The 21,184-nt window shown below is 35.6% G+C and overlaps 2 protein-coding genes across 2 annotated transcripts; both read right to left on the bottom strand.

Moving 5' to 3' along the window:
* Nucleotides 1-1,067: 1,067 nt before the first annotated feature.
* Nucleotides 1,068-11,618, bottom strand: LOC109001669 (E3 ubiquitin-protein ligase BRE1-like 2). The gene is made up of 19 exons (XM_018979042.2): nt 11,463-11,618; nt 10,041-10,202; nt 9,854-9,941; nt 9,491-9,721; nt 9,159-9,326; nt 8,752-8,945; nt 8,568-8,651; nt 8,333-8,452; nt 8,066-8,252; nt 7,820-7,980; nt 7,540-7,611; nt 6,720-6,796; nt 5,963-6,157; nt 2,799-2,871; nt 2,580-2,666; nt 2,303-2,440; nt 2,026-2,228; nt 1,570-1,732; nt 1,068-1,412 (listed from the first exon to the last, which is right to left on the bottom strand). The coding sequence occupies exons 1-19, from the start codon at nt 11,568-11,570 to the stop codon at nt 1,281-1,283; spliced, it is 2,643 nt and encodes an 880-aa protein (XP_018834587.1). The 5' UTR covers nt 11,571-11,618; the 3' UTR covers nt 1,068-1,280.
* A 1,567-nt stretch (nt 11,619-13,185) lies between these two features.
* Nucleotides 13,186-14,222, bottom strand: LOC109001671 (transmembrane protein 45A-like). The gene has a single exon (XM_018979044.2). It carries the CDS (start codon nt 14,134-14,136, stop codon nt 13,186-13,188), a length of 951 nt encoding a protein of 316 aa, XP_018834589.1. The 5' UTR covers nt 14,137-14,222.
* Nucleotides 14,223-21,184: the final 6,962 nt, after the last annotated feature.

The following is a 21,184-nucleotide window of genomic DNA, read 5'->3' as shown; positions in this document are numbered from 1 at the left end:
TTTATTAAACAAAAAATAGATAAAAATCCGAATATAGAGGACATATACAAAGCATCGCGAGACTATCGCATCTTAATACTGTACAATCCATTCAATACTTTAATTACCAAGAGTTCTTAATATAAATATTTAACTATTACTTTTAATTAAATAATCTAAGTTCGAGTAAAGAAAAACTATATTTAAGAGTTACGTTACTTACAAATAGGCATATAATGCGCTATTTTTGTTGGTTTTATTGAAAAAAAAAATACATAAATACTTTTTATGTTAATACTTCATCCTTCCATATCAAGATGATGTGTTGAATATCTCAATAAGTACAGATTAAACGAATTTATAAATAATAAGGATGCAAATGGTCCAATCCGGTTCGGCGATGGACTGAATATTTTCAGTCCATCATTTGTCCAGACCGACCGGTCCGGTCAGGTCATTCCATTCGATCCAGCCTAATTTTTTTTTAATCCGTGGACCGGACCAAAACTTTTTAGTCCTCTAAAACATCCCGATCCAGTCCGGACCGAAACGGTCAGACGACCGGACTGTTTATCACCCCTAATAACTAGTTTATATGACAATCTTTGGTTACAAGTACCATAGAAAGAGATCTATCCATTCCTTAAAACAGAAATGATAAAACCACGGGGCAGGGAGCATGGAACACTTATTTCCTAGAAGAAGGATGCATGCATGCGTGGGGCCCTCAGTCTCCAATAATTCTAAGGACGAATGGATATCCGTTGGCCGATAATTTTCATGTCATTGTCATCTTATCCACGAGTATAGCACATTTCCTCTTTGTTTTTCCCTTCTTGTTTGAAGGAAAAGAGGAGGCAGCTAATACACATTTATATAAAACCAGCAACAGCAATCAACATACGGCACAACAGCACTAAGATAAGCAACCTATACTACAACAACAAACACTCTATACAATGGCAACGGGAAAACTGCACAATAGCAAGCGTTCATGGAGCAGTTTGCATCAACATGACACTTTGAGAAAATTGCAAGCTTTACATAAGTTTCTGTCCCCCAAATGGAAAATAAATACCAATTCAATGTGCAATCGAAATGACCATGTGTATTTCCTTTCTATTTCTCGATTTGAATACTTTTATTTTAATTTTTTTATTTTCTTTTTTCTGAGATACAAAATGTGTTGGGTGATAAAACTAGAAAAGCTTGAGGCTAATGTATATTACAAAAGGAACCATTGGCTACAAAGAAGCGGTAAGACAAGGGGTTTAATTCAACTAATTCAATATGTCAAATGTTCATATCTTTACAAACCGAACATCATTCTGACCAAACGCATTCCCACATGCAGGACATTTCCGATGGCGGATCTCTAGATTCTTTTGGATGCATGGATTGCAGAAAAGATGATAGCACTTCACGATTACAACCTGTCAAATATAAATCACACCCACATCTATCAACCTAATACTGATATATTATTAACTAAAAGGATCCATAAGGCCTGATAAGCCAAATCAATATATTTAGCTTGAAATGGAAACAAGGATTGCAGGGTGCAAACGAGCATGTATATGGCAAAGTTACCTCCTTTGGACGATCCGAACACACACTACACTTAAGAATAGACTTGCAGCTTTTGATTTCATCTTGGAGTTTCTGTATTGCAGCCTCTCCAGTTTCAGAACTCATATCGGCAACTTTGATATTCAATTCCCTAAGCTCTTCTTCAAGCTTTTTCCTCGAGCTTCTGCTCAACACAATTCCAAACACTTAGATGCAAATATGGCTTGGAACATTACAACTAATAGATACTTAAAGAGCTAGTAATCCGACAATTTGAGTGGTTCCTGATCAGTATTGCATGTGATACATCAGTGAAAAGCTAACATCTTTTTAGCAGTAGGTCCCAAATGGCATCATAAAAAAGTCAAAATTGTATGATGATAATTTTGATAGAGGAAGTTGTATGATGAATAGAAAGTACAAGATTAGACCATTATAGTTTAAATAAACTCAACTCTAGAGGGAAGAGAACAGCACCTTTCATTCTCCAATTCAAATTGGAGATCGTCCCTATCCTGCTGAATTTGTTCATATTCCTTCTCGGAGGAAGCAACAGCAGATTTAAGCCACTTTAACTCCTTCTCAGCCTCAGCCAATTCCCACTTGGCCATTTCCAGGTTGACTGCAAAATGTCTCTCTTCTTGGGTAGATTTGATGGCTTCTGTCAGACAAGTCTCCATCTGCATGATTGATTGAAATTCAGGTTGATACAGGATAAGAGTGACAAACTTTCTTGAGTACCAGGAAACATTACCTGCTCTTCACTGTAGGAAATTTTCATTTTTAAGGATTCTACTGACGCGTTAATTTGTTGAAGTTGCTTTGCCAATGCCTGCTTCTCAGAGAGTAAAACACTCTGTGCCTGCTTTGTCTTTACACTCTCAGAAACAAGCTGCATGAAAGATTCATGAAACAATTAGGAATGACCAGCCCCCCAGTAGTCAATTGAATCACTGAAGTAAGCAACTGATGTGATTAAACAAAGACATTGTAACAAAACTAACATCAACGTAGATGACGACGAGACAGACCTTGATATTATAGTCGTCCCTCTCTGTCAGCTGCTGCAACAGATGTTGGTTCTGAGTCTGCATATCTTCGTATGCTTGACCAATGGTCTGCAGAAAAAAAAGTTGCCAAGGAGGGAAAAAAAAAACTATTCACAGCAGAAAAATAGAAGATGCAGTCAGATATTAAAGGAAAATATTTGCAGCTAATTTGTAAAAGTAAAAAAGAAATGCCTAGAACACCTCAATTTCGGATATGTATGCTTCTGCCTCCCCATCTTTACTTCGAATAGCCTCAGTAAGCTCCAAAACATCCCTGCAGATAAAAGGGGAAAAAATGAAAAAGCATAGTCCACTGATTTTTTAAATGTTGGTGAATTTTCTCTAGTTGCAATCATGAAGAATAATCAATCTGTAGTATCGATAGTAATTATGGCACTAGCAGGCAACTAGCAATCAGCTTATATGGAAACATTATTTTGCAACTGAACAAAGTTCCAAACACTACAAACTAAATAATAGAGAGATAATTGAACCCTGTTCTCACACACCAAACTCTGCCACATTCTACTAACAATATATTGGAATTGGCATAGGAACTGTCATCCCTCTCATTAAGACCTTGACAGGGTGTAAGATTTGCTTAAACAGCGAACCAAACTGTGTTGCCACGCTCATACTGTGTCATGAACATACCTTGACAACTCAAACATTTTTTTTTTTTATAAGTAATAAGTTATTTCATTAATAAAAAAGTAGGCATAGCCCAGGTACACTAGAAGTATACATGTGATTACACCTATTTAAGCACTAGGAACAGTTACAAGGAAATCATGGAAGCTGTGGCCATTCCAATTAAGAGCAATGGCCCACAAAAACAAAGTCTTCCAGAAAAAACTCCTAAACTCTTCCAAGGAGCGTTCATGATCCTCAAAGAGTCTCTCGTTTCTTTCATTCTAAATACACCAGAAAATACATATAGGAACCATCTTCCACACGGCTGCAATATGTGGTGTCCCTGTGATCCCTCTCCAGCTTGCTAACAAATCAACCACCCTACCCGGCATCACCCATGCTATACCCATTCTACTGAGAAAATAAGTCCAAATATCTCCGGCAAACTCACAGTGTAAAAGTAGATGGTCCACCGTTTCACCACTATTTCTGCACAAACAGCACCAGTCCATAATAATAAGGCCACGTCTTCTAAGATTCTCAATAGTCATAATCTTCCCTAGAGCTGTCGTCCAGAAAAAAAATGCAGCCTTTGTAGGTGCTTTAGTCCTCCATATATTCTTCCAAAGGAAATTGTGCCTTTGATGCATAGTAATAGTCATAAAAAGAGCATACCGAGATGTTGTACAGCATGTTCAGAAATTCCAACAGTGCCGTCGCTTCCTAGTCATGTGCATCTCGAGTAAGGCTGATGTTCCACTCCTGTGAACCTTGATTAATTATCCGCAAATCAGCCACCATAGCTTCTTTTTCCCGTGTAATTCTAAAAATCATAGGATAAGCATCCTTCAAGGCCGTGTCTCCCAACCATACATCTTGCCAGAAACTAATCCTACTACCATCCCCCAATCGCAGCCGAGTATTATTAGCAAAAGAGCACCAACCTTTTCGTATATACTTCCATAGCCCCACACCATACGTCCCCCTACCCTCTTTAGAGCACCAACCCCCCCTTTCACTACCATACTTCATGTCAACCACCCATTTCCATAAAGCTCCCTTCTCATGGTTGGCGATGTTAGCAATATTAGAGGGTTGGCGAATATTTTGGGATGTGGGGTTTCCTTATTGCCATTGAAGTACCTTGGACTCCCGTTGGGGGCTTCTTTCAAAGCTAAGAGTATTTGGGAGGTGGTGCTGGAAAAATTTGAGCGTAGGTTGGCTGGGTGGAAAAGGTTGTATCTTTCTAAAGGGGGGAAAATCACACTCATTAAGAGTACCTTATCCAATCTCCCTACATATTACTTATCTTTATTTCCCCTACCCGCTAGTATTGCTTCTAGAATAGAGAAGATCCAACGTGATTTTTTGTGGAGTGGGCTAGGAGAGGAGTTTAAGTTTCACTTAGTAGGGTGGGATCAGGTATGCTCTACCGCTTCAAAACAAAGTAGAATGGCCTTCAAAGATTGGATATGTCCTGCATTTGCCTCACAAAATAATAAAGTGTTATCTGCAAACAAAAGGTGAGAAACAATGGTTGAGCCATGGATATCTCCCACCGAGAACCCTAAAAAAAATCCTCCTTCTACTGCCACCGTCACCATACAACTTAGAGCCTCCATTAATAAGACAAATAAAAGGGGTGATCGTGGGTCATCTTGCCGTAGACCCCGCGAGCTATTAAAGAAGCCCACAGGATCGCCATTAACCATAACAAAGAGGCAAGCCGTTGACACACAATACCTCATCCACTTCCTCCATTTTTCCCCAAACCCGCATCTGCTCAACATATATATAAGAAAATCCCAATTAACATGATCATAGGCCTTTTCCATATCAAGTTTGCATAAAATACCTGGAGCTCCCGACTTGATCCTACTATCCAAGCATTTATTAGCTATAAGAACTGAGTCCAAAATTTGCCTCCCTCTCACAAAGGCATTTTGGGACTTAGAGATAATCTTCTCCATGACTGTGCTCATCCTATTAGCAAGAACTTTGGCAAGTATCTTATACACGCTGCCCACGAGACTAATTGGCCTAAAATCTTGTACCTCTCTTGCACCGGCCTTTTTAGGGACCAATGCAATGAAGGTAGCATTTAAGCTTTTCTCAAATCTGCCATAAGTGAAGAATTTCTGAAAAACCAACATTACTTCCTCACACTTGACAACTCAAACATATTCTCTGGAAGCCTTCCACGTGCCCATTTATGATAAAACCAAATCATTGACAATTATATTTAACCAACAAGGCCAAATATCTTCTTAAACACCTTAAAATGCATTTTCTTCACCTTGTAACAAAACAAGAAATACACCAATAAAAAAAACAAAACCAAAAGGTCAATACAGATCCTAGTGCATCACTTTACAAACTACACGCCTCCAGAAAATCAATTCACACAGATTAGAAAACCGTATTTCTCAACAAAGATAGCACTAACTGTCTAATGTTCTACGCAATCTATGAAAACTCAACAAGATCTTAAAACAATTTTCTTGTTCCCGAATACCCCCACCCCCCCCCCCCCCCCCCCCCAAAAAAAAAAAAAAAGACACCACCCACTACCCTACACTGCTCATAACCCTGATCCTTTCACCAACCCCCACCCCAGCTCATACGGAGGGGGAAAAAAGCTTTAAAAAATTGAACTAATCTACAGCTATTAAAAAGCCAAAAAAACCCAGTGTCCATATGATTTAAAATAGAATCTATTTAAGTAAAGAAACCTCTCAGAAGCATCCAATTTAGCCCTCAAATCAGCTATTTCAGCTTCAGCAGCAGAAAGCCTTTGTTGACAAGCAGCCTCAGCTTCATTGGCAGCTTTCACTCTCAACTCCAGACTATGCTCATCTAAAGCATTTCTCAAGACTTCAGCTTGTGAGTGAGCTCTGCGTTCTGATTCTTTGATTTCCATCAAATCTCTGCAATTCAAAATATAAAGGTTAAATGTAGGTATAGGAGATGCATATACCAACCTCACAGAAGAGAAGGCATAAACATTGTGGAATTAGGAAAAATTGCGAAATTAAAATCAACACCAAAACATTGAGAGAGCCAGCTCAATCTGTCATTACATTACATCCAAATGAGCTGTATGCCAAAATCACATAAATCCTAACCTCCTATACAGACAATAAATTTTTCTATACAAAATGTGTAATCATCCTGAGTTTCTACATCCTAATGAGATGTAATTTTATCCATTGAACTGATTTCATAACACAACAGCAGCGACCGATGAAGTCAATATTATGCTTGCATTCTGCTTATTGATACAAAATCCACCAATATCCAGACAGATTACCTTTATGCATAGGGTTTTACAGATCCTCAGAATTTTGACTTCCTTTTATAATAGCAAAACTGCTAGATGATCATCCTTTAAAACTTAACAGCAACATAAACATTCCAAGCACAGGGAGTAAAGAAACAAGCATAACAAAAATGCATACATATCAAATGACTTCTACGATATCAATTTACCTGTTTTCATAACTTTCCTGTCCATACATGTCTAAGAAGATTTGCAGTTCCAGTTTTTCCTTCTGCAACTGCTCAATCTGCAATATATTCATCTTTAATGGTTAATGGTTGCTAATGGTAGCTCTATTAAAAAGCATATCATTTTAAAGAAATTGGCACTGATGATGCCAAACTTAAGAACAAATATCTCAAAATATTTTTGTTCTTTCTGTTCTTCTGTATTGTGTTTTCTTTAGTTTTATTTTATATTCATGATTTGCTCAAAATTGCACCAAAATCGTTTTTCTTTCTCAGAATTCTTTTTGACAGAATATCCTTATCAGAACGTAATCTTGTTTCCACGATCATGCAACTCAATTGTGACCTATAGCCACAATATTGACAGATGACGTTTGCAGACAGTTCATTAGTGAATCAGCCATGAAGTTTACTTAAAACAGAAAAAGACTATGAAACAAAAAATAATAATAATTCAAAAAATACATTTGACTGAGCAGGACATACTTTAGAAGGTTAGATATGACAAAAGTTCAGTCAAATTGAATCTTGGAATATTAAATTGAGGTTGGTTAGACACAGCAGGGACTGAAATTCAAAGAATATACGTAATTCGGGGAAAATACAAGATCAATACTCAGAAAGATATATAAACGCAAAATATAACAATTTTTTTTTTTTAACAAGTAAAAAAGCAAAATATAAAAATATTAATTCCACCAAACAAAGAAAATCCCATTTTCAAATGATTGAGAGATATTCGTCCACCTGATACACAAGGAGTGATGAAGCATGCAATCAACACCAGAATTGATAATATTACCAGTTCCTTGAGAGAATTGATCCCTGCCATCTGTTCAGCACATTTGTCTGCTAAGCTCTGCTTTTCATTGTTCTAAATAAAAAACAAAGGAATCGGTAAATTTCAAGAGTCTACTATAAGAGGAACAAACCACAACATAGATATATGCATACATTTTATAAGTAATCACAACATAAATGTAGTATGAATAAAAGGAAAATCTTCATATAATTAGCAATTCCATAAATAAGGAGAATATGTCTAATAAGAGAAGGAACAACATAGTTAGATGAGACAAAACCTTCCTATGTAGCTGAGCTTTTAGAGATTGGGCTTCCTCACGTAAGGACAGTGCTTCATGAGCTGTCTCCCTCCATCGCTTCAATTGAGCTTTCATCATTCCCATTTCTTTAGACAAAGCCAAAGACATTACATGAAACTCTGATTTAATGTCCTTTCTACCTGCAGCAGGCATTAACTTTACAAGCCTGAAGAACCATTAAACTGCCACCATAAGAATAAAGTAAAAGTGAGTACATAATTTGACCTGCATCCTGCAGAGCTTCTTCCATTTTTATCTCAAGATCATTTTTTTCAATAACACACTTCTGCAGCTGACGCTCTAGCTCTTCTATCCTAGATTCAGCATTATCAATGGCATTCCTCACAGCATTTGCGGATTCTAATTTTGCAATCACCTCCTTCTCCCTTCTCATGAAGAGAGGCCTGTCAGCCTGAAAGCATAAATTTAAACAAGATCCCATATAGAAAAGCATAAAAAGCATGTGCAACACATAACACAAGACAGCTCAACCTGCAGAGAGTCTGTCAATACTTTGTAGCGCTCCACTTCAGCATTCCAATGTTGGAGTTGATCATTTCTCAAAGAGTATAATCGAGAGGTGCGTACATATTTTTCATCTTTCAGTTCATTCTGTAACAATTGGATATCAAATTAGATTAGTGTATTTAACAAAGCTGGTTACACAGTGACTCGCTGAGTAAAATGAATATCAACCCAGAAATACAAAGAACTCGATTTCAGAAACCTGAAGATCTTGCAACTGTTTTGACAAGACTTGATTCTCTTCCTGTGCATCTTGAAGCTCAGAAAGACGATCTTCAGCCAGTACCTACATTTTGCATAGCATGTGACTAGATAGAGAGAGAGAGAGAGAGAGAGAGAGAGAGAGAGAGAGAGATGGCAAGAGAGACTTCTTTACATTGTAATACCTTTGCTTCCTCAATGGAGTCCTTTAATTCTCGCAAACCCATTGTCTTATCTGCAGGCTTTTCCGGCGACAAGTTTCCATTGACTGTACCACGAGTTGGAGTAGGTATCCAAGATGCTCCATCCTTTTGCATTTGGAGGTTGACTAATTTTCTTCTACTCTCTTCAAGTTCTGTCATGCACTCATCCAGCTCACCTTTTGACATAAAAAGCAGATACGCAATCAATATACAATCATGAGGTTCCATCTACCACAATCGGAGAATTTTGGGTCATTCTAAACATCTGCCATCATACTTCTTGAATCTCTATCTGTCAACTGATCTTGACAATTACACTTTTACATGTACATAATGGTATATATTTTCGACATTATAAAAATAGGTTCACAAAGAACTATCTCAAGGACCTGCAAGACGCTTAATCTCAGTTTCATCTGCGGATTGGCTGCTTATGTAAGTTTGAATCCTCTCGATGTATTCTATATGCTTCAAGTGGAGAACACCGATCGCTTCACGCAGCTTAATAGCCTCATCTTTCATCATATCGTCAATCTTAGACAATTGGATGATAGCATCTAAGAACCCAAACATGTTATAATGACAGAGTCAATACAAGTTTCATGAAAAATAAAACTGCTACTGCAAAGTTTCACAAAAGAAGAGGGCCAAAAAAACCATAAGAAAAGGAAAGGAACAATAAATTTACAATTGGACCTCACAGCAACAAAAAAATTCAGACCTTCTGACGATAGCTTTCCATGCAAAGTCCGAGCAATGCTTTCCGTTTGCACCCTTTGATCATTAATAGTATCTTCCAGGAGTTTCAACAACTCACTAGTAGATGAATGACGCAGAGCAAGGGCTTCTTCAACATATTTAATGATCTCTTCATTACCATTAACATCAATAGAATCTCTCTTTAGCAGTCTACAAAGAAATATTTCTTCTGCAGGACATGAGGGAACTGAACCTAAAGTTTACCGCAAACCAATCAATCTCATATAATATGGAAGAATTTACAGTCCAATTAAGTGATCACACGGAAAAAAAAAATAAATAAATAAGAGAATATATTAAGGAGGATAAAAATGAAAAAAAAAACCTCGACAATGATCAGCATGGTCCAGAAATTCTAAAGCAATCTGGCCTGCCCCAGCTCGTACCCCAAGAAGGATCAAGTCATCAACTAACTGAACAACAAAGTAATGAAAAATCTCATTGGGAACTGCAAAATTCATATAGAGTATAGAAGGAGAGTGTACAAAAAAACATGATAATCAAGAATCAACCTGATTCCAAAGTTGGTTCACTACAATTAACACATCATCATATGAACATTGGTTGTCTTTTAATTCCTTAATTTTTGCCTCAAGCTCATGCAACTCATGTTTCTGTACATCTATCTGCTGAAGAAGTTTCTGGTTCTGGTGCTGGAGAACTGTCGCATCAACCTGCACAAAATTAAATGATGTTCTAGTTATACTATAAAGACCAATTTCACCTAGAAAATAACATAAATATTACGTGATAAAAAATTTTCTGAGATTGACTTTTATGTTTTGATTGACTTTTTTTATTGACACCGGGTGTCCGAGAACAAAGTCTTGATGAATCCAGGGAGTGCACAGGCCCTTGGCAAGGAGTTGCCCGCACCTCGAGTAAATCAAGGGGAAATTACCCCAGATTAATGGCCCCTAGAAATTGTTTGCACCCAAGAGGATTCGGACCTTAGACCTGGAGGGAGCATACCATCAAGACCAAGACCCTTAACACTTGAGCCAACCCAAGAGGATTCAAACTTTAGGTTTTTGACTTACTACAATATAAGCTCACCCCAGCTGATCCCAGAAGTCATCTCAAACAACAAAAGACCTTGTCTTTTCCAACTCTTTCCAGTAACCAAGTGAAGGATAGATCAACTTCAGCTCAAATGCACCCAAAAGATGTTTTGATCTCACTTTGGATAAGGATATATCTTCCCCAGAAAAATGGTGAAACCTCTTTCCTCAAGCCCCAACAAAATTTCAATTTATTCTCTTTTCTTACACTTCCCCGCAACCATACACAGATCAATTCTCTGTAATGAACTGGACCACAAGTTCACCTTAATTGCATCCTATAGCACCTACTAGGAAATTAAGAAAAAATGAATGAAAACAATTTTTCTCATGCCTGGAGATCTAATATCACGTAAAAGTTATAAAAGAAAATGAAACTTGTTTCTTTCCCTACACGTTCTGAGCTACCAAAAGAAGCACTACTCTGTGTTTGCTTCAATTAGGAGCCCGCTGAGTTCAGATTGATTGCAACCAAATAGAACCCATATAACCCAATCGAAGGCAATTTTGTTTTCAAAATTTTAATCCTTACTCTATTTTCCTAAACCTTCACAAGAAACCAAAACAACTTAATTCTTTGCCAACTTGAACAAAAATCAAAAGCGCAAATAATTTTTTTTTTTGATCGGCACAAAAGCGCAAATAATTAAGAACAACAGAGTTCTAAATAACCCTCTTGTTCACAACTGATATTATATATATATATACACACACACATAAATATATCTTTCATTCCCGGGTTTCTAGTATCAGGAAAAAAAAAACTAGAAAAAAAAAAAAAAAGGAGTTGCGTCATTTTCCCACCTATTTATCGGGGAGCAGACGGAGAATAACAGTAGAAACAAGAGAATTAAATGTAAAATGAGGGCTTACGCTTCTGTCGTTGGGTGGCGAAGTGGTGGAGTTCCGAGCCATGGCGGAAGACACTGAGTTAAGATGATGCCGCTTCCTCTCGGGCTCATCGGAGTCCTCGTTCTCCATTCACGCTCCGTAACACGAACGGCAGCTTTAAGTCGGAAAAGTTGGAGCTCTGCAGAACCTAAAAAGAAACCAACGGAGAACTTGCTCTAAACGACATCGTAACAATGGCTGCGGCGTTTATCCCAAGCGGCACCGTTTTGTTTACCGATTAAAATCTTTTTAAATTTGTTTGGGAAAAAAATTAATAATAAAAGAGTGGGGGCTGAAGGCTCAATGTGTAATCAATTTTGGGTCGATTTATCGTGAAATAACCTGTTTAAAAAAATAGAATATTAATTATATTAGTGATTCATGTAGTGCTCGGTGATAATAAATAAATAAATAAATAAAAGTATAGCTTCAAGCTCATGTAATTCCTTGGTTGAACTAATTAAGAGATGATCGTCAAATGTGATTCGTGTAAATCAAATAAGTGGATTGTAGTTGTGAACTTGTGACCTTAAACCATGCATGATGAATACGAAGATTTGGTATAATTAATACATGAATGAAAATACTATATAGTACTACTTTTAAAATAGGAATTAAACAACTAATATATATATATAATTAGCTAGTGTGTGTATATATATATATGGTTGATTTTGATTAATTTGCAATGGCTATATATATATGTTAAGAAACTTCGTGGATGCGGCATTAATGCATGCATGGATATATATTGGCCGGGTGATGTAAACCTTTCATACATGAATAATTTTACACAGTTGTAAAGTGTGTAAATGCTGTATAATCGGTTTAAAAAAGAGTGAGATTCATTATTAAAAAAATTAATTTTTTTTACGTAAGTTTCATATTTTATTCATTTTTTTTCAAAGCGATTACGTGATGGTTACACAATTTACAGTTGTAAATATCTTTTCTCTTATAATTATTATATGTAGAACCTGATCATCATCATCATTTCGGGTACGTACCAGCTCGATGATCCTTAGATCGCTCTTACATATGATCTTGATCAGTGCATGCATGTACTGATCTTATCTTTTACAAAGAGAGAATTTTACTCGATGATCCTTAGATCGCTCTTATATATTAATTTTTTGCTTTCTGTACACAAAAATTACACGATCGATATATATACTCACATCATGAGCTAGCTAGGCCAAAGATCGCCACAAGTACACAAACCAAATAATTTCAAACCAATTTCCCCTGCTTTATCCCCCTGCATGCACATGCACTTTTTCCCTCAAGTCTCAGCCTTTTTAACTTTTCTCCCCTAGTACACCATGCAGCAAGTCAATATTTTTGGCCTAATTAATTAGTAGCATAGTTAGATACAAACGGTTTGGCACACCAAATCTCGTACTCATGTTAATATGATTTTTTTTAATTAAAAATAAAAAAATTTAAGAAAAAAAGACGGTCAAATGTCTTATAAAAATTATTTTTATTTTTAATTCGCACCGTTTTATCAAAAGAATACCTTATATGTTACTATCGGTGTGTAATTTAATGTGTGAATTCACTTACAAGAAACTTTTCCATTAAATAGATACGGAAAAAAAAAAAACAACAAAAGATATGGTGGACCTGATCGCCGTTCCTAGGTAGCTAGTCCCTTTTTTTTTTTGGGTCCTTGCATGATCATGTTCACGATCTTCTGACTTAATTAGTTAATTTCCATGTCAGTTGGTGAAAAGGGTTTTTCCATTTGAATGAGGCTGATCCTTGAATTGTCAAGTTCGCTTTTCTTTTGGGATTCAACATCATCAAAATCTTGATCTTCGTACTCTTCTTCCCTTTTCAATGTAACATACTCTACCTTCTCACTGTAAGTTTTAACCAAAACCAAATAGTAGCACACTGCAAAAATAGTGAATGCAATCAATAACCAGCTAAATAGAATGTTTGTCAATGACTTGGCGCGATTATTGGCTTCCTCTCCGGTGCACTTGACCTCTTTGTGACCGTCCTCATCGTTAATGAAGCAACCTTTAGGAATCAATGCCGGTGTCCAAAGCATAAATCCCGTTACTATAAACCAAATGCCTTGGAGTAATATGCTGGCTGACCTTACAAAGCTGACCAAGAAACTCTTAGGGAGACCAATTCCCATAAGAGTAGTGGCCAAAGAAACAGTAGTAACAATTTGTAGAAGCAAGTGGTATTGGCCTTCCGGGCCCCTGTGATCAGATGAGTGAAGGTGGAAAACAAGAAGCTCTTGTGCAAAGGCTATGGAACCGAGCAACATGGTTAGCCCGTACTGAGAAGCTTTGGTGCCAATACGATCGAGAACTATAGCAAACACCGCATAGACTAAGAGAGTCATTGAGATGGAAGCGTGCTCGAAGTTACGGAGATGGTTGGAGGGGATGGTTCCATCAGGGTCAAACGGTTGGTGTCGGACCGGGCCGATGAAGAGCTCCGCGGATACGGAGGCACAAGAGCCTCCAATGATAAAGAAGAGTTCCAAGTACTTGAATCTTGAGGTGGGAAACCAAGGACTGGAGGTATAAGAGATTGGGCACCGAGCATGGAGCTTAATGTTGTTAAAGAGGTGCCATAATCCAATGACAAAAAAACCAAAGCCTGGCAAAACATGTCCCACCATGCTACCCATCTTCTTGTGACAAGGTTTTCCTTCTTGCTTGTTGTCCTTGGAGGGAGACCAGAAAAAGGGTGGTTTTCAGTCGCTGTTGAGAGAGAAAGGGGGCAAGCACAAAACAAATGAGAGAGAGAGAGAGAGAGAGAGATCAGGTGCGAAGAAGGATTGGGGGGAAGAGGGGGGGTTTTATGAGTGTTTGAAAATTGAAATTCCAAGGACTTAATTCGTACTTTGAGAAGGGTACCATGCGCGCATTACTTAATTATTTACCAATTATTACAAAATAAAAATTGTGCTAGCTATCTAGCTTGTCACGACTCACAACCCACTTGTATGTGTGTGTATATTATATATATATAAATATATATGCAGCCACAAAGTAGGACGTTCCAAGAGATCGAAGATAATATAATAAGCAGTTGATATTATTCAATATCGATCATGTGTTCACGTGTTTTATGAATAATATTATTCATGACTTATTATATATATATATATATATATATATATACGTGTTATATAAGTTTGATGAATGTGCCATGTCTGTGCAGCTGGCACTTTTCTAGAACTTATCAAGGTAGGATATAACATATTTGGACCACAGCATGACGAAGAATCATGAAATTATAGGACAAGGCCAGCTTCACTTCTTGTACTTAATTGCCTGTCCTTAATTTACAAGGAATGCGTGATGCGTATGTCTACAAAAAGAAAAAAAAAATATCATTAATTAATTAGATGGATTAATTTACAAGTAATGCGTGAAGCGCATGTCGGATTGGATTCGAAATCTGAACCCATTTTCAAGTCCATATAAGCTAAAAATACAAATACTACATTCAAGTGAAGGGTCATACGGTAGAAAACGGCCTAGTTATGGCGGAGTTGGTGGCGGTGACTGGCATATATATGACGGATAATGGGTTTCGAACGGCGTTGTGTGAATTTAAACCGTTTGACATTCAAATTGGATATTTTGTATCTTGCAGTAATGTTTGAATGTGTACTATTCAGCTCAAATGCGATATATGTTCATTTATTAATTTGTTCGAATATAAATTTTGATGTTCGAACAGAAAATTTAGCCGTTCAAACTATGTACGACCCTGTTCGAACACATGAATTCATGAAACTTCTTGTTTTTCCCATGATCTCAGTCCGTTCGAATAGCTATATAAGTATACTATATAATTACATACTTAACTACCATTAAACATATGTGTGTGTGTGTGTTTAAACAATATATATATATATATATATATATACTATATAATATAGTAGTATACTATATACTATACTAATATAGTATAGTAGTATACTAATATATATTAGTATACTATATAGTATAATATATTATAATATTAGTATATAGAGAGTGAATGTATTTTTCATGTGAAAGATTTTTTTGTTGATAGTGTGCAAATCTATTGAGGTGTGTATTTTTTTTTTTTATCCAAATCGTAGATTTCTTTTTATATGTTTTTGTAGATTTATTTGTTGAGTTATTTGTATTGTGAATCATTGTTGTCTCTAACTCTTGAAACTTTCATGTATAGGTTTTATAAATTTGGGGGTAGTGGATTGCATAACCTTGAGGTAATGTTTATAATTTTTTGATAGTATATATTGGAAATTAGTATATATGTGTTTGATTAGGGATTAATATAAATGTTTTTATTAGGGATTTGGTATATATTGGAAATTTTTTTATAGTGATTATAATATAATATTGTGTTAGCCATGGGGTGAAAGAAACGTGTTTTTTAGTATATATGTGTTAGCCATTGTTTAGTATACACAAAACTTAATTAGTATCTATCTAAAATTTATATGCATGGTTGTAAGTAAGTTTGAGTAGAGATTTTGTTATGATATGCTTGAATTAAGTTGCATGTTATATTGACATTTTATTATCTTTTAATTAAGTCATTGAATTTTTATTTTTATGGTTTTTTAATCTCTAGGCTTGGGCATTTTAATTTTTTATCGATTTTGTTTCTCCATCAAACTTTTGTTAACAAAATTGAGTAATTCCTAACACATAGAATAATAAAAATTAGAAAGATAGGCTTAAAACCATATATGCGATATCAATTAGAAAGAAGCCACATGAAGGATAATATTGACTTCTATCGAGTTGTCGAAGATATCATCAGGTTAAAGTATGTGGGTAGACATATGGTCTGTTGTTAAAATGTAATTGATTGGATGTTTTAAATCATAGGACATATGAGCCAAGTGTGAGAATGTATGAATTTTATTAAAAATATGTCTCACACACCCATATATCTTAATGAGTTTAAACTAGTTTAAATATTATCACTTAATTAATGAGTTATAGTGGAACACGAATGTCTTTAGATTTCATGATGGGAAGAAGTTTATAAATATAGTACTAAGAGGTTAAAGAGTTCTTACCTACAATATTATTGTGCATCTAGCCATCGAGAAACACTTGGAAATAAAGTTGTTAGAATAATCATTCTCTCATAGTCAAGTCAAATTCTCTATCAAACAGAGATGGAAAAATATACGTCTTTTAATTATTATTATTTTATTATATTATTGTGGATTATAAAAAATTATAAATTTAATTATTAATATTCATATTAAAATATTTAAGAATAGGATCGCGTGGGATCTTTGCCACTTGCTTGTCATAATCTACAGATGATACGTTGTTTTTCATGTCGAAGGATTCCTTGTCATCAACATACTTGTATATTAATTAATGCTTCGGTACTGTTTTTTATGGATATTTACGTACGTAGTACTTTCATTTATTATAGTTGTTGTTACGTAGTACAGACTACAGATTGCTTAGAAAATTTACCTCGTTGAGTGCAACGCAAGGTGTCAGGAAACAGCCATATATATATGACCGCGCTAGCTCGAGGAAATCCGGACCATCCAAGGACTACACGACATGCATTGATCATAAAGAAAGAAAAAATAACGATAAAACTAATTATTAATTTATAAATGTTATTTTCATACAAGTTGGTGCGTGTGTCTCAACATACAATAAACAAATTCCTCTCTCTCTCTCTCTCTATACAAACAAACACATGAAATTAAGGACTTACCTCTAGCTCTAAGCTAAAGGCTTTTTTTTTTTTTTTTTTTTTATATATAACATGGAGTACAGCACCTCCTGATTTTATATATTGAAGCTCACTTATGGCTCAGAAACCGTGGTAAACAATGTGAGCAACCAGCTACAACCCAACTTTCACAGCAAAACAAACAACCAGAAAAAACAAAACTATACCAAACCATACCAACCAGCAAATTGTTCTTACCCAACCAATTACAAAGCATTTCTAAAAAAATGAAACTCAAGTTTCTGTCCGAATTAAGCCCCTCAAAAGAGGAGGAACCAGATTCATCTCAGACCAAGAGCCTGCACTATCATCCGAAGCCATTCGGGCCAAGAAGTCAGCAGGAGCATTTCCTTGCTTGAAAATATGACTGATTGAAAACATCTTGCCGCTCAATTTGGGTTTCCTTTAGTATTTTGAAGATTATTGGAAGGAATTGATGGTTTTATTGAGCATGCATGCATGCACGACTTTTTTTTTTTTTTTTAAGGAGGACAGAACCTCTAGATTTTATTGATAGGCCTCACTTGTGGCGGAAGAAAACTATGGTTACATATCTTTCTACTTGTCTAAAAACAACCTTTAACCCAGTCAAAAAAGACCTTTAAGACATAAGTAAACCATATTAGGACTTACGGAAATAAGGGAGGCCAAGCTTGTCTATTTTCAACAGTCCACAAAGACTCCGGAGTAGATCTTCGAAAGAGTTCCAGGTATTTGTACAGCCTACTGAAGCCATCTTTGACAACCTATCAGCTGGTGCATTTCCCTGTCTGAACACGTGGGAAATGCTAATAGTCATTCCCTCCATAGTCTCTTTTAGCTCCTCCCAATAGTCTTCAAGGTACCAGAGACCAATCTAATAGTCATGCACGACTTAATCCCCTTAATTCTATGCTAATTATTATATTAATCACACCTACCCCTATTAACCAAGCTGTAACCTCCCTTTTTTATTCTTTCCATGATCTTCTACCTTTCCATGTCAATAGGTGAAAATATCACCACAAGTACACAAACCAAATAATTTCAAACCAATTTCCCCTTCTTTATCCCCCTGCATGCACATGCACTTTTTCCGGCCTCAAGGCTCAGCCTTTTAATTTTTCTCCCCAAGTACACCAGCAAGATCAATATTATTTTTGGCCTAATTAATTAGATATGGAAAAAAGGAAAAAAAAAAAAAACAAAAGATATGGTTACTAATAGTAGCTCTATTAAAAAGCATATTATTTTAAAGAAATTAGCACTGATGATGCCAAACTAAAGAACATATATGTAACTCCCCCCAACTTTTCTAACTATTGGAGATGTTTTCAATGACATTGAAAAATGATAAAGTAACAATAACAAGAAAAGAACTATGAGAAATTCTTTATATATAAATAGAGTTTAAAACACTAAATTTCACTTAAATCGTTCGTTCAAAAAAATGCCACGAACTAGAATTCAAACTATTCCATAACCGACACTTATTCCACCATTCTTAATCTAATTCCACCACTCTTAATCTAACTCTTCCATATATCATCTAAGCTCCTTTTTTGTCTTGCTCCTTTTTGACATCTATAAAATAAAATTTTACAGGTGGAATGGTAAGTCCACGGCTCGATAAGTAGGATTGATTAAGTTGGGTGTAACATATGAGTCTCATTAAATAAACCAATACATCAAATAAATAGTAGCCAATAACATGATTAATACACCAAAAAAAAAAAATGCTTCTACTATGTAATTCTAAAAAGAAAAACTTTCTCCATAGGAAAACTACCCCTTCAAAGGTAGATATCCTTCCCATAATCTCTCTTTCCTTTGGAAACTACACCTTCTTAAATATTCTTCAGTGTAGTTATCATTCCCCTTTCTATTTAGGGTCTACACATTCTTATTATCTTCAGTGTAGTTATCCTCCCTTTACATTTCTCATTTAACGGGTCTATACCTTTTCGAAGTCCTTCAGTATAGTTATCCTCTCAAATAAAAATATGCTATCATATAATTCATATAGCATTTGGTGTAACTATAATGCACATAAAGTTTCTATAAATGTATCATGACTAGTTACATATAAGTTTAGGCTCAAGTTACACATTTCATGATATAACAATTTATTTGGAGATGCTCTAATATTTCAATATGATGCAAAATAATTTTTTTGTACAATACATGCTTTGAATTTAGAAAAGAAATCAGAATTTCTAATAAAAATGCCAAATTAATTAAACATACTTACCTCGTGATCCAAAATACTACTTGTCACAGCTGTACTACTCAAAACAGAAATCCACCAAGTTGTAGGAAGATTTGAGAGATTTATTGTGAGTAATGGGAGAAGGTAATCTATTAATTAAATAAGTAGCTGTTAAAACAGCATCACCTCAAAATTTGAGAGGCAACCCCAAAATTTGAGAGGCAAATGAGATTGAAACAATAAGGCCCGAGCAACATTAAGGATATGTTGATGTTTTCTTTCCACAACAGAGTTTTGTTGTGGAGTTTCTACACACCTATGTTGATGGAGAACACCTTTAAAAATGAAATAGGAAGACATAAAAAATTCAGTACTATGATCAGTACGAATTTTTTTTTATCTTAGTACCAAACTGAGTTTTAATCATTTTGAAAAAAGTTTGAATGAGAAAAGAAACTTCAGATTTGTGCTTGAAAAGATAAACCCAAATAGCTCTTGTACAATCATCAATAATGGTTAAGAAAAATTTATAACCTTCAATAGTTGGGACTGAAAAAGGGCCTCAAACATCACAATGTATAAGGTCAAAAGGTAAATGAGAAAGATTATTAGAATTTAGAAAATGTAACTTTCTTTGTTTAGCTAATGGACAAACACATGGGTCATTAGACATAGTAAAATTAGGCACAAATTTAATTATTCAAAAAAGGTATTCTTGAAGCAGATGGATGTCCTAATCGACTATGCCAAAGGTGAAACAATGATTGTTTAGAAGACGTAAAACATGCAAATGATAGTAAAGTAGGAGTCTCATTACATTGATTATTTGAAAAAAAAAAAAAAAAGGGTAATTGAGGGGAAGAATAAGTCCCTAGTTGTTGTAAAAAATAAAGGCCTCTTTATTGTTTATCCACTCCAATCAGTCTTGAGGTGATTAGGTCCTGAAGGAGACAAAAATTAGAAGAAAAAAAACAAGAAATGTGAGATTAGGTGAGTTTACTAATTGAAATCAATTGAAATTGAAAAGTGGGTACATAAAGGACATCCTTAAGGGTAAGATGTTCAGTAAGATTAATAGTGCCAATATGTGTAACAGTAACAGTTTAACCATTAGGTAGTTTGATAGAAGTATTTTGAACAGGAATAAAATATGTATACAGACTAGTAGAGGGGACCATATGGTCTGTGGCCCTTGTATCAATTATCCAACCAGAGTTATAAATAGTACAAGAAGCACTATTAGAAAATTGAAAAGCATAATGTGCAAAGGAAACAATACCAGATAAGGAATGAGAAGAAGCTACGGTGTTGACCACATGGCTGGAATCATCAGGCGTAGGCTGAGGATTGGAAGTTATCATAGACAGTAACTGCTTATATTGTGCCTCAGTCAAGGAGAATGGAGAGGCTGCAGAAGTGTTGTCATTGAGAGCAACAGTGTTGGCCGTGAATGACTGTCGTGGCTTTTGCTTGTACCCCGAAGGAAAACCATATAGTTTATAGCATTTATCAATTACATGACCAACTATGCCACAATATTTGCATACTGGCCTATCTTTTTTTGGAAAAGATTTTGTAGGTCTTAATGAATCAAAGTTAGCAACAAAAGCATGAGCATCAGTAAGGGAATGAGGAACAAAGATTTCTCTCTGTTGCTCTTCCTAAAGAACAAGAGAAAAAACTTTGTTGAGAGGCAGTAAAGGCTCCATTAACAAGATCTGAGCCCTAGCCGAGGAAAAAGAATCATTAAGTCCCATGAGGAACTGCAAAA

Source organism: Juglans regia, chromosome 14, assembly GCF_001411555.2.
Source record: "Juglans regia cultivar Chandler chromosome 14, Walnut 2.0, whole genome shotgun sequence".
Lineage (NCBI taxonomy): Eukaryota > Viridiplantae > Streptophyta > Magnoliopsida > Fagales > Juglandaceae > Juglans > Juglans regia.
The sequence above is the reverse complement of the archived record's forward strand: the minus strand, read 5'-3'. Positions and strand labels throughout refer to the sequence as shown.

What these genes read in the sequence shown, in the direction of transcription:
- LOC109001669 (XM_018979042.2), bottom strand. Translation starts at nt 11,570, where the DNA reads ATGGAGAACGAGGACTCCGATGAGCCCGAGAGGAAGCGGCATCATCTT. An exon ending in ACTCCATTGAGGAAGCAAAG is followed by an intron (nt 8,652 to 8,751) that starts GTATTACAATGT and finishes TGCAAAATGTAG; the next exon opens with GTACTGGCTGAAGATCGTCT. An exon ending in TATTGACAGACTCTCTGCAG is followed by an intron (nt 8,253 to 8,332) that starts GTTGAGCTGTCT and finishes TTATGCTTTCAG; the next exon opens with GCTGACAGGCCTCTCTTCAT.
- LOC109001671 (XM_018979044.2), bottom strand. Translation starts at nt 14,136, where the DNA reads ATGGGTAGCATGGTGGGACATGTTTTGCCAGGCTTTGGTTTTTTTGTC.